At 31.4% G+C, this 13483-nt stretch overlaps 3 protein-coding genes across 3 annotated transcripts; 1 reads left to right on the top strand and 2 right to left on the bottom strand.

Annotated features, from left to right (window-relative positions):
• Window positions 1-5632: 5632 nt before the first annotated feature.
• Window positions 5633-7352, bottom strand: LOC130446564 (glutamic acid-rich protein-like). Its single transcript, XM_056782900.1, has 2 exons — window positions 7216-7352; window positions 5633-6891 (listed from the first exon to the last, which is right to left on the bottom strand). The coding sequence occupies exon 2, from the start codon at window positions 6887-6889 to the stop codon at window positions 5747-5749; it is 1143 nt and encodes a 380-aa protein (XP_056638878.1). The 5' UTR covers window positions 6890-6891; window positions 7216-7352; the 3' UTR covers window positions 5633-5746.
• A 516-nt stretch (window positions 7353-7868) lies between these two features.
• On the top strand, window positions 7869-11104 carry LOC130446563 (protein misato). Its single transcript, XM_056782899.1, has 6 exons — window positions 7869-8214; window positions 8300-8743; window positions 9828-10139; window positions 10190-10439; window positions 10497-10757; window positions 10808-11104. Exons 1-6 carry the CDS (start codon window positions 8059-8061, stop codon window positions 11014-11016), a joined length of 1632 nt encoding a protein of 543 aa, XP_056638877.1. The 5' UTR covers window positions 7869-8058; the 3' UTR covers window positions 11017-11104.
• A 1260-nt stretch (window positions 11105-12364) lies between these two features.
• Window positions 12365-13091, bottom strand: LOC130446542 (protein BUD31 homolog). The gene is made up of 2 exons (XM_056782862.1): window positions 12940-13091; window positions 12365-12885 (listed from the first exon to the last, which is right to left on the bottom strand). Exons 1-2 carry the CDS (start codon window positions 13031-13033, stop codon window positions 12545-12547), a joined length of 435 nt encoding a protein of 144 aa, XP_056638840.1. The 5' UTR covers window positions 13034-13091; the 3' UTR covers window positions 12365-12544.
• Window positions 13092-13483: the final 392 nt, after the last annotated feature.

Raw genomic sequence — 13483 nt, 5'->3', positions numbered from 1 at the left:
AAGGTGTTTTCGGGAACTCGTGTTGAATCGAATTGAACCATTTTCCTCTGTTTGCAAATAAGTTTTTCCAGTGTTCTGTTTTAATTTGTTCTTTAAAATGTATACAAATGTCTTCTTTATCTATTTTAAAACTTTCGGCTGGTACATTAAGAATTAGGTACGGCCATTTTTTGTTTTTCCAGTACCCTGTTTTTTCTCTACACTTTTCCCAAAGTTTGTCAGTTAATTCTTTTAAAGGATTTTGATCTTCTGTGTATATTTAGTATTTAGTACTTAATAATTTTTTACGGTATTCTAACGCCATTTCTGCTAAAAGACTATTAGTTGGAGTAGATTTCATGGTTCCAGTTATGATTCTCAGTCCCTTACATTGGTTTTGATCTAGTTTAATCAAGTGTTTTTTATTGTATGGCTTAAGTGTAGTAGAAGCATAATTTAGATGAGATCTTATTAATCCTTTATATAGTAGTATGTAACTGGATCTGCTCCCCAGTATGTTCCACAAACAGCTCCTTGTTTACTTTGTTTTCAATGTGTTGAATGTATGATCCTCAATTTAAGAGTTTGTTCATTATTACCCCTAAATATTTAATATTGTCCTTGAAGTCAATTTCCTTGCCGTTTATTTTAATATTTTCACTTATTGCCCAGTTTCTTCTATTGTTTCTGAAAATTATTGCCGCGTATTTGTCAGTGGATATTTGAAAGTTATGCCTGTTAGTCCAGTGATGAAATTCAACCAGATATTTATTCATTTCTTTGATCATTTTTTGACGATCCGTTCCTTCTAGTGTAATTACCATATCGTCGGCGTATTATCCTGAATATTTTGTTAATATCATGTACTGATTTGGTGTAGATGTTGAAAAGGACTGGGCTCAGGGGTGAGCCTTGGGTTAAGCCTTGACTGTTGTTTTTTGGTCCTATTTGATTCCCTTCTGTATCTTTTACATATAAATTTCTGTTGCAGAATAAATTAAATATAAAGTTTCTTATCTTAATTTCACTCATTATGTTGTATAGCATATGTAGGCCGACACTGTCATAGGCTGCCTTTAAGTCAACGAATACTGCTAGTAGGAGCTTTTTTTCGGTGAATGCTTTTAAGACAGAATGTGTTAATAATGATATAGCAATAGGTCTGTAACTGTTGTCGTTTTCTGCATTTTTTCCGGGCTTCAGAAATGGTAGTATTAGGGTTTCTTTCCATTCTATCGGAATCAGTTTGTTTTGTGTTTTGGTCTAGATTTTTAATTATCGAGTAGGCGATTCCATCTTTCCCAATTGCTTTGTCTTTTTTCCTTCAAATTATGTTGTTGAATTCGTTATATGTTATCGGTTCAAACTTGTCATTACAAGTTGCTAGACTGAATTCTGGGTTGATATTACAAATAGTTAGGCTTTCTAAAATTTTCTCTGCTATTTGATGGTTCGGAAGATTAGTTAGTGTAATTGTTCTGAGAATAATTTTTGAAGCCTTTCATTATTTTCCAAATTTTATTGGTCGCTGTCTCTCTATTGATAGTACTGCTAAATTCTCAAAATTATTGTTTCTTTTTATTTTTTAATTTTAGTTTTACATATGCTTTTATCCTTTTGAGTTCAATCTTATTTTCCAAGCTAGGTGAATTTATGAATTTGTTGATGTTTTCTTTACGTTTTTTGATTAGTTCGAAACATTCCTCGTCCCACCAAGCTGCATATTTTGATTGGTTCATTCTTATCTTACTCATAGGTATAGTTTCGTTTGCTGCTACGTTTAGGGTGTCATAAAAATCGTTGTAGTCCAAATTTTCCTCTTTTTCTGTCAATTTATCTGTTATTACTTGGTTGAATGAGATCCAGTCGGCTTTTTTTAAATTTCTTTCGTATATCACCTCCTTCATAAAGTTCGTTCCATTAGAAAACTCACAGATGGTGGGGAATTGGTCACTATCACCTGGGCCTTCAAATACTTTCCAATTGCTTTTTTTGCGATATTATTAGATACAATGGTTAAATCTAGTGCCGATGGGTTGCCATTGTGCTCCCCCATAAGTGTGTACTTGCCATTATTTAGTACTATCAAATTTTCGCGTTCTAGTAGTTCTTTAATTCTTTTGCCATTAGCATCATTACCATTGCATCCCCACATGCTGTCATGAGCATTAAATTTAAGTTTACGTTTAATTTTTGTTCTGCTGGATTGTATACGTTAGTTATATTAATTTTTAATGATGGTACCGTAATTGTTATTACCTGTAGAGTTTTAGAAATATTGCTTTTTGATGATACGATGGTCTATACCCTTTTTAATGAGGGTGCAAAAGGGTGCAAATTCCTCCATATTCGTCGGTTCTGCCTTGTCTTTTTGATATTAAAAAGATAGTTGTCGTTCATCCATGTTTCGTTCAATAAAATGACATGTAGTTTTAGTTCATATAGTAAAAATTTTAATTGATCATAATTTGCTCTGGTTCTTCTAATGTTTCACTGTACTATTTTGAAGTTTTGATTTCCGTCTTGGTCTCGGTTTTTATCATCTCCTTCGTGCTTCCGTTGTGATTCATTGTTGAAGATTCTGTTTCCTGGTTTGTTCAGTAGCCTTGCCATAAATTGGAACGTATATTCCCTATCGTATTTATTAAGTTTGTTAGCCGTATTCATAATTTCATGTAACATATCTGGATTTTCACTTAATGTTTTAGTATCTGCTTCATCTTCACTATCTACCATCGAGGGTGGTATGTAGTATGTTGATGCTGGGGATTGTTGTTGGTTAGTCTCTTTCTGATGATATATTATTAGTCCATTGGGAGTTATCAAGGCCCCTTGATGAGCTTCCTTATCGTAACCTGGTGAATGGGTTTCCTTTTTTTGGTTTTTACTATTTATGTGAAAGTGTTTCTTTTAGAAGTGTTTTGATTGTTATATATGCTTCTTCTCTCGCTTATTGTGATTCCGTTGTCTTGTTTTGTCGGATTGCCAGACAGTTCCGGGAATTCGTCGTATCTTCTTATAAATCTCTCTTGTGTATTTCTCTTTGGATTTCTTTTGGGAAATCATTTCTTCCTCTAAGTGTGTTTCTCCACAATTCAAGCATTTTTTCTTTTTGTTTTTACAGTGTTTTTTTATATGTCCGCAGTTTAAATAGTAAATTGTAAAATTGGCATAATGTATGGTAGTACTCTGTGTTCTATTCCGCATAACTTCACACTTGTCGGCAGGGTTGTTCCCGAAAACGTATATCTTATAGTCTCTTTTGGCACTAATTCTACCTTATTAGTTTCTTCGTCACCATCCTTCGAATTATTTGTTGTTTTCGTCCTTAAATCTACCCGGTCTATGAATTTCTTTTTCCTTGGAAATCGCTTTGCTTCTAAAACTTTTATAGCCCCATCATTTACTTGTGAATATTTATTTAATATTTCATCCGAAATTGATGTGTCTATGTATTTGACTATTCCTTCACATGAAATGTTTTTTCTTGATTTATCAAAAATTCATTAGCATCGGTATATTTTGAAAATTCTACACTGATCCAGTTTTTCCTTTTTTTATTTATTTTTTAACATTATTTATTTTTTAATCAAAGATTGCTCTAGCAATTGTGAGATAATTATAGTTTCAAATATTTTTATTTTCCGAACCTGCCTCAATATAAACTTCGAACGGTGCTTTGTCTAAATACGAGTATTTATCACTAGTTTTTATATTTTGTTTGTCTTTTTTCGAACCTGCCGGTTCTTGACAATCGATATCAATTTCTTCTGCATTCATTTGTATTACGTTTTCGCGATTTTTATACCTTTCATTTTTCTCCCATTGCTTCCCTTGACTGTTAATTTATATTATCCCCAGGGCCATTATAAGCTAGGGGCTTGGGGGGGCTATAGCCCCGGGCCCCAGGTCCAAGAGGGCCCCATCATTTGGAAATCATTCTGTATTTTTTGATGTGTTGATACCATAAATCTAACGTATTGATATTATTTTGTGAATTTTTCCGGGTTTTCGAATTCCTTAAGGGGGCCCCGTCATTATTTTAGCTCCGGGCCTTATAAATCTTAATCCGGCCCTGTTTATCCCTGTTAAATATATTAAAAAAAGAACAAAAATTTTTAAGATGGAAAAGAAATGGAGGAATGAAGGTTGTTCTATACAAAGGTTTATATTAGTATAAGCTCACTTACCAATTATCCTTCTAAAATGGCACTTGGTTGCACTTAATATACTTCATTTTCTTACCAACGTGTTACCTTCTTGAAAGCCGAAACACGAATCCCAATTATGATTTTTCCTTTTATTTGTAAATTGTTTGTTGTTGTTGTTCTTCACAATTTTTTGTCATTTTCCTGGGAGGTAGATAACCAAAACAACAAGTTCACAATCGGTTTTTTTTATATTTGCGAATGATGAGCAATTTTTTACATTTGACCGGGCATTTTTAAATCAAAATCAGTCAGTAGATTTCATATTTTAATAAAAACTTTTAAAATGTTATTTTCGACCGGTTTCGAGTTATATAAATGAAATAGAATGCTAGTGGTTAACAAAACCGTGTTAAAGAGGGTTCTCTGTAGTCTTGAAGAATCGTATAAGATTTGAGGTGAGAAAATATCTATTCGTTACTGGTCTTTTTTATCAAATCAAAGTTATTTCGTATTTTATTAATTAAAACATATTTTGGGGCAAATTTTAATGTTCTAAAGCTTGATTTTCCTCATAGGAGCTATCCTTTTTAGAGACACTTAACACTGGATAGTACAACACCCTTTTAAAGTGATAAATTAACTCCCTAAATAAAATGTGCCATTTAATGTTTTATTTTATTTAAAGTTTAATCCTGAATTAATTACATTAAAAAATAAAAAGTTTATTTTTTTTCCATTTCATTACCGGTTTCTGTTTTGATTTCATTCTCGGCTTTTTGTTTTGCAGCTGCAATTCTTCTTTCTCGTCGTTTAGTCGATTTTGATTTGGCGTTGATGTTCTTTGAGGGAACTGGTGTCACTTCTCCTTCAGCGGATTTTTTAATTTTTTTTAACTGTCTCATTTTCCTTTTCGCCGTTTTAGTTAATTCCTTTCTACTTTCGATAGCCTTCAGACCTTTTTCAATTAATTCAATAGCCTCTTGTTTATCCCCATCATTTGAGGAGTTAATTTTTTGTTTCAAGAGAAAAAACTGATCTTTTTTTGACTTTTTCACCCCTACTTGTTGACTATCAACTGTCTGTGGTTGTTGATCAGTTTTTCCTGTTTCCATATTTAATTTTACATCACTTAACAATGTTTCTTTGGCTTTTTTGAATTTTTTTTGGGCATTTATCCTTTTCTTTGAACTATTTTGCTTGTTCTTTTTGATAGAGCCAAAATTTCTACGCTTTTTTGTAGAATTTCCAAAATTTTTCGTCTTTTGAAGGTTTTTTGCTTTCGAATTACTCATACCTGAAACATTGAATATGCTGTTACTCCCAAAAAAATGAAAATAATAAAAGTTACAACCCTGCATATACACCTTGAACGTGAATTAAATCGAATTAAAATGACTATAAAACTGCAAAATGAATATATTTTCTTAAAGACAATTTTCCCAAAACCAAATAGTCATTGAGCATTATGTGGAAATGGTCAATATTGGAAATGAAACAATAAATAACCTATCAAAAAAATGTAATTCACATAAAAACATATAATATAAGCCAAATCAATTAATGGCAAATACATTTTATTTTGATTTTACTTATATAATAAGTATATCTGATAAAAATTAATCAGAATCATCTTCACTATCATCAGTTTCCTCTTCCCCTTCGTCTCCACTTTCTTTGTCATCCTCATCTTCTTCTCCACTTTCTTCATCATTTTCACCATCTTCTTCATCATCATCACTTTCTTCTTCACTTTCATTACCTTTATTTTCAGCTTTCATTTTCTTATTTACAAGCACTTCTTCTTCACTGTCGTCATCATCATCACCATCCATAGGTTCAGGTTTAAGGACTAGTGGTTTCTTTTTAGATACTACAGATTCTGATTTAGCTTTAACATTTGCTTCTGTAGCTGTTTTAGCGTTCTTTTTCCTTTCCCTTCTTTTTGTTGCATCTGATTTAGGATGAGCATTCTTCGTTTCTGATTGTTCTGGTTTCACAGAATCACCTTGTGCTATCCTTTTAAATTTCTTCAACACCTTTATTTTACGCATTGCTGATTTAGAAAGATTTTCTCTTCCCTCCATAGTTTTAAGCTTATTTTCTATGATTTTAATAGCTTCTTGTTTATCATTAGCATCCGTTGAATGCATTTTTTGTTTAATACTATAGAACATAGATTTTCTTTTTTTTGGAGAACCTGATTTGTCTGCTGTTTTCATTGATTTTTTGTTAGGAGAATCTGATTTATCTTCAGGTTTTATGGATTTCTTGTTGAATTTCTTTTTTGGCTGCTCTATTTGTGATGTACCCTTGAACGGAGCTACCTTGGACTGTTCACCTTTCTTCTGTTTTTTGCTTTTATCAGTAACTACTTCAGTTTTAATCTTTTGCTGATTTATCTGTATTTGTTCAACAATAACTTGGTTTTGAGGCTGAGACTGCTTATTTTTGAGCTGTTTTGGTGATTGTTTACCCTTTTGGGGCATAGGTGTATCTTGTTTTTGTTGTTTCTTCATCTGTTTGGGTGTATCCTCATTTTTTCCAATTTTAGGCGTATTCTTCAACTTTTGTGGTTTTGGAGAAGACTTAGGTGTATTATTGGGATGTTGCACTTTTGGTGTCTGTCCCTTTTGTTTCTTAGCTGATCCAACTTTTTGAGATGGTGTCTGCCCATTTTCTAATTTAATTTTTTTCGGAGACTCCGACTTACCACCTTGACTTTTCCTTTTATTAGGAGTTTTTGGTGCAACGTCAGTCATTTCTGAAAATAAGAAAGACAATGCATTCGGGTCTATTGAAATATGGAATATCTTAAAGTAAATCAGAAACACCTAAGTAAAATTAATATAAAAATTATTTTTAACTTTTCTATATCAAAAAATCTCTACACACGACACTACACAATAAACTAAATATATATTTCTTATGTTGAAACATTATTTGATCCTAAATATATTTTCTGAACCCACGAGGCAAAACGCCGCTTACGGACCCAAAAACATTAGATCAGTTTATAAACCCCTAATATATCAAAAAGTATTAAATATAATATCGAGTAAAGTAAATAAACAAAAACATAACTTACTTTTGGGCTTATATTAATTACTTCGTCACAAAATATAAAAACGTGTAAGCGAGTACAGCAAAAAATGAAGGTTAGCTTTGACGACCAACTATCTTCGCCTTCGATGAAAGCTTCAATAACACTGTTACCAATGTAACAAAATGTACATCCGCTTCGCTATGGTGGGGTTGAAGACCATAGAACAAACAGAATAGTATAAACAAATTTAAGTCTATGGTCTGGAAAACAATATCGTTTTATTAAATTACCATATGATAAAAACATTTGAAATAGCTTACATTATATTTTAAATGTGAAAGTAATAAGCAAAAAATGTGAATCTCATTACATTTTCTATTAGACCCAGTTCACCGGTAAATCACGTATTTGATTATAACAAATGGTAATTTTCTAGATTTTTGATCATTTTTATGTGTATATTGTTATATATACTTAGCCATTTTAATTTAATGTATCCTAAGAGTGATCTTTATTAAGAATCGAATTATCAATATTTTCCTGATTCCCCATATAACCATTAGATTTTTATTGGCTTTCATTATTAAAAATATGTATTTCACACCAATTATTTAATAGTATTTATTTTTTTTACATTAGCTTTTCGTGGGTGTGATTCCGAATCAGTTTAGTGTCGCTATGGCCCTTTCAAAAGTGTCATTCGTGGGTGGGAAAAGTCATCGATCCGCAAACTTTTATAGTGCATATTTCCTTAGGAGCCTAAGTGTAGTTCTATGGTTGGGAAAGCACATGTTTTCTTTGTAATCACATAACCTCTAGCTTTGTTATTGTTACAAATTATTTCAAATATAAATATATCTTAGTAGTTAATATATTTGCCATATAATGGGAAGCGAGATTCTAACTTTACAATTAGGTCACTATTCAAACTTCGTAGGAGCACATTTGTGGAATATTCAGGAATTAAGTTTTCAATACGGTTCAGATAATCCATCAGAAATTAACCATGATGTACTATATCGCGAAGGGATTACGAACAAGGTGAAATGATTAATTGAAACTGAAAGGATCCTATATTTCTATTTACTTTATCTTTATTGATTCATTTCACTAATGGACATTTTAGCGAGAAGTCACGTTCACTCCTAGATTGTTATTGGTGGATTTACAAAACAGTTTAGGATCATTACCTGAACAAGGGGACTTGTATGAACCAATACCTGATTGTTCTAAAGAAAATGTTATTTGGGAAGAAAATTCGATTGAAGTTCAGGCGGGACCGAGTAAAATTAAAAACAAATTTCAACGCGATTTGCAAGATCCCGTACAATCTACTAAAGTTTTGACTAAAAACTATAATTTAGAAGAAACTGTTAATGTATGGTCAGATTTCCTGTATGCCAGATTCCATCCTAGGACTGTTGAAGTCGTGAAACAATATCAACACTGCAATGAAAATACACCTTTTGATGTATTTCCACTTGGCAATGCCGTTTGGAAAACTCGTCAATTCTCAGAAGACTTCACGGATAAAATCAGAAATTACATAGAGGAATGTGATAATTTCCAAGTAAGTATTGTATATCTGTGTATACTTCCATTATTATATTTATTGTATAAACTAATCTCAAATTTATTCATTTTAAATGACTGAAATTGATATTTTACAGTTTTATGTTTTCTGTACTAAATTGAAGGTTCTTTGTACACTTCTCTCAAACTATATAAAATTGAATAACTTTATCATTTATCCTAAAATTAGTTTTTTGTTCAGTTTACACACACCCAAGCAAAATTAATGTGTAATTTGTTGTCTGGGTAGAAATTTTTATAAACAAACTCTAGGAAAATTTGTCTAAATACAGGAAATGCTCTCAGTAAGTGTAGTAAGCCCTGTAACTTAATTTACATGTCAAAAATCATCTTTCACACCACCACATTATCTGCTAAGTCTAGCATCTTTATGTGTCCATTGAGGCAAAAGTGTCCCTTTAGGACTCCTGTTAGTATTAGTAGGTCATTTTTCAATTGCATACATTTCTGCACAAAATATGGTATGTTACCACTCCTGTTCCACTTCTGTCTGCTGTTATAGAGTTGTTTGTGTACATTTCTTTTACTTCTACAGCTTAGTATTTGGGTGAATTTTCCATCGAAGCTAAACTTTTTTGTTATTTTACCCTGAGGCATGTCCCAGGTTTGGTAGGCCATAGATATGAAACTAATGGAAACCAGAACTTGAGGCTTTTAAGATAAAGTTTATTTGTGTTTACTTCACTTCAGCAAAATTTTACGTGGCTTTATCAACAAAAAAACTACTCAGAGAGTTTGATTTGAGGCCCAGTTTCTATAACTGGATCTCAATAAATCCCAGTACATTTAAGACAATAATTAAAGTTTGTACTAGGAAAATGACAAATGAATGAATACAATTTTCTTAGATGCACTCAAATTTGCCTATTTGGCATTAATAATCATGACCCAGTATATGGGAGGGTGAATGGAAGGTTTGCTTAATACCAAGGGGTAATGATGCCATTAAAATTAGCCCTTTCATTGTTTTTTACATTTTATTCCAAACTACCTTTGTACATTTCTTTTGCTTGGTAGTGTATTTTTTTTCTTACTGTCCCTCAGTAATTTTATATTTTCAGGGTTTCCATTTTCTTACAGATTGTACCAATGCTTTCTCTGGCATGACCTCATCTTGCTTAGAGTATATTAGAGACGAATATGATAGAAAATCAGTTTTAGTTTTTCCAGTTTTACCATCAAGTTATCCAAATATAAATGATCAAATAGAAAAATCACAATCAATATTAAATGACTCAGTTAGAGTAATTAATTTAGCTTTGAGTTTTAATCAATTTGATATGTACTCTTCAATGTTTGTGCCTTTGAGTGTTGGTAGTAAGGGCTGGAGACAACCAGGACCTGAACGGAAATTCAACAATTTGAAGTATAATGTGAGATTGAACAATTTCTTTTATAATTTTTTTTAATAAAATATTTTTAGCATACACTACCATATCATTCTAGTGCAATTCTAGCAGCTGCTTTGGATACTATAACATTGAAACATAGAGTAAAAAATTCATCATTTACTTTAAGAGACCTTATTGCAGATCTGACTATAAACGAAAGGAAAGCAAGTGCAGCTAGTATACAAATTCCGTTCCAAATTGAAGAAAATAGTGACCTTCTCGAATGTTTGGATAACTGGAACGGACCTTTGTACCAAAGTATTACACCTAGTTGTAACTTGGGTGAGTTTTAAAAAAAAATTATCATGGTATTCAATGTTATACTATTTTCTTTTTTAGGTATTCGTCGTTTGATGCAACATATAACATTAAGAGGTATAAAAGAGGAAAAATTGAAGAAACCAATGGAAAAAGTTGGTAAACAAATAGAATTGCCAGCATATAGATGTAATACGATAGAAGAAATGTTATCTTTATATTTATCTTACACAACAGAAGCTACTGCCAATAATGTAACGGTTGTGCACAGTCCTTTAAGTGTTAAAACACCGTTTCCTAAATTTTTTAATAATAATGGTAGCAACAAGCAAGAAAATTTCCGTAAGTCTAAATTACAGTGAGAAAAATTCTTGTTATTAAATTTTTTTCAGCAATAGAGAGTATACCACTTCTTGCGGGGATACATAACGGATCTGAAATTGGGGATATGTTGGAATCTTTACATACCGAAGCGAGAAAAATCAAAATAGCGAAATTTAATCAGTTTTCGAGCGGTGGAATTGATAAAGATGATTATGAAGAGTGTTTGGATAATTTATTTACTTTAAGAGAAAATTACGAAGATAATTATTTATTGTAATTGACTGACTAACAAATAATTAAGAGGAATTTCAATATACTGGAAATGTAAAGATTATAAATATAATTTAAATAAATTTTTGACAAAATTTGATTGTTATATTTTAAAAATTCACTTTTTCTATGAGTTATTGTAGTTCTGAAAAGCCTATCACAAGGAAAAAGTTTAAAACTCTCTGTTGATTCATTTCTTGCTATTTTTCCAAATGCTTGTGAGATTCATCTATTTGGTTTGATTCTTCTTGAATCTAATGCCAGATCCATCTAAATATATTTTTTATTGTTGAGGGTCTTAGTTCTGAATCTATAACAGACACTACAACATAGAGACAAAATGTTTCAAGCCTGCCAGAAGGAAAAAAACCCCTTTATGTTGGTCCATCTCTCCACCGAGTAAAATTAAAAACAAATTTCAACGCGATTTGCAAGATCCCGTACAATCTACTAAAGTTTTGACTAAAAACTATAATTTAGAAGAAACTGTTAATGTATGGTCAGATTTCCTGTATGCCAGATTCCATCCTAGGACTGTTGAAGTCGTGAAACAATATCAACACTGCAATGAAAATACACCTTTTGATGTATTTCCACTTGGCAATGCCGTTTGGAAAACTCGTCAATTCTCAGAAGACTTCACGGATAGATCCATCTAAATATATTTTTTATTGTTGAGGGTCTTAGTTCTGAATCTATAACAGACACTACAACATAGAGACAAAATGTTTCAAGCCTGCCAGAAGGAAAAAAACCCCTTTATGTTGGTCCATCTCTTGCTGTTTTATTTATATCAGATTTATTTATTTTTGAATCTAATGCCAGATCCATCTAAATATATTTTTTATTGCCAAGATCCTTATTTCTGAATCTATAACGAAGACATTACAACATGGACTTGAATATAATTTTAACAGTAAAATTCTTGTATAAAAAGGTTGTTATGGAAGAAACTAAAAGAGAATTAATCTGGTAGTACCTACTTGGATTAGATCACGTCCAAGAAGATCTATTGTAACTTCTAAATCCAACATATATTTGATTTTTAGCATAAACAAGCTGTATTTCCTTCCAGATTTTCTTAAACGGTACTGTTGCCAAAAAAAAACACTTGATAGTTTGTTTTTTGACTATTGACACTGTTTGAGAGGAGTTGAGATATAATGGGGTTAATTAAAAAGGTGCTACTGGAAGGTGAGTTTCAAAACTAGGACAAAATAGATTTAAGGGCATCATTGCTCAATCTGGAAGATTATTTTTCCCAAATTGATACTAAGAAAGCCTCTATTTCATCTGGATTCAAAGCATCTATTTCCTGTAGATTATTAGAGATTTTACACAAATCAAAAACCAAGCTGATAAAGTATGTTTTATTCAAAAATTTTCACAATGATTAGCATTAGTGGAATAAACATACACTCAAATACAATACGTTAATAAGAACTTAAGGATACTTAGTTACTAGAAAAAGACTGTTTTTAACTGTACTGCTATGTATAAAATAACATATTTTACCCAAGATTTCGCTTAGTTCTCTATCCTGAACAACCTCTACAACCGCAATGAACGCATTCTACAATTCTACCTTCTTCCAATTTAGATTTGGGAACACGACAAATACAATTTGTTCCAAAATTGGTATCTCTTGTTTGGATGCATCTTAGACAGCATAGACTTTCATATCCTTGCTTCTTCCATTTAGCTATTAAATTTTTATCTGCTATATTCTCCATTAAACAATATTCATATAATTCTCTACTAATAGCTTTCCGTCTATAAAATAAATCGAATATATATCTTGATTTTTGGTGATGAATCTTGAAAATTGGCCATAATGATTCGTTTTTTCGTTTTCCTTCGTGAGATTCTGTTTCAGCTGAAACATCGAAATAACATCACCAATGAAATATATTATAAAAAAATTAATTACCTTCTCTCATTTTTTGTTCTAATTCATCTAAAGTCGGTTCTATCAGTTCCCAACCTTCAGGTGGAGGCTTTTTGCTTCTCCGAACTTTGGGCATTTTATCAATTAATCGTATTATTTCTCTATGTTGATGTTTTCCAAAAAAACAAATGACAGATGAGTTTATACATGACAATTTATAACGTCAACCAAAAGTCGTATTCTTCTATTCCTGTTGGTCTTTTATAGAATAAGTTAAGTGTTCAATAATTAAATTTGACGAAAAATAAAACTTTGAAATTATAATCGAAATATAATATATGACTAAGAACATATTGACGATGAGATGAATAAATTTGTATGCTATTAGATATTTATTAGCCGTATCAATATTACATGTTTCATAGAACTATCTATGAATCGTAATAATTTGACATATCTCAAATCAGTTGACGTAAAGTAGCGATGCACAAACTGATCCGATCTGTACGGCATTAACAAAACGAACGAAATCATCCTGTATAGTGTTTAAATGGATAGATCTTTGAAATATATTTTTTGCGAATAT

This window comes from Diorhabda sublineata, chromosome 7, assembly GCF_026230105.1.
Source record: "Diorhabda sublineata isolate icDioSubl1.1 chromosome 7, icDioSubl1.1, whole genome shotgun sequence".
Classification (NCBI taxonomy): domain Eukaryota; kingdom Metazoa; phylum Arthropoda; class Insecta; order Coleoptera; family Chrysomelidae; genus Diorhabda; species Diorhabda sublineata.
This window is presented reverse-complemented; position numbering and strand designations above follow the sequence as displayed.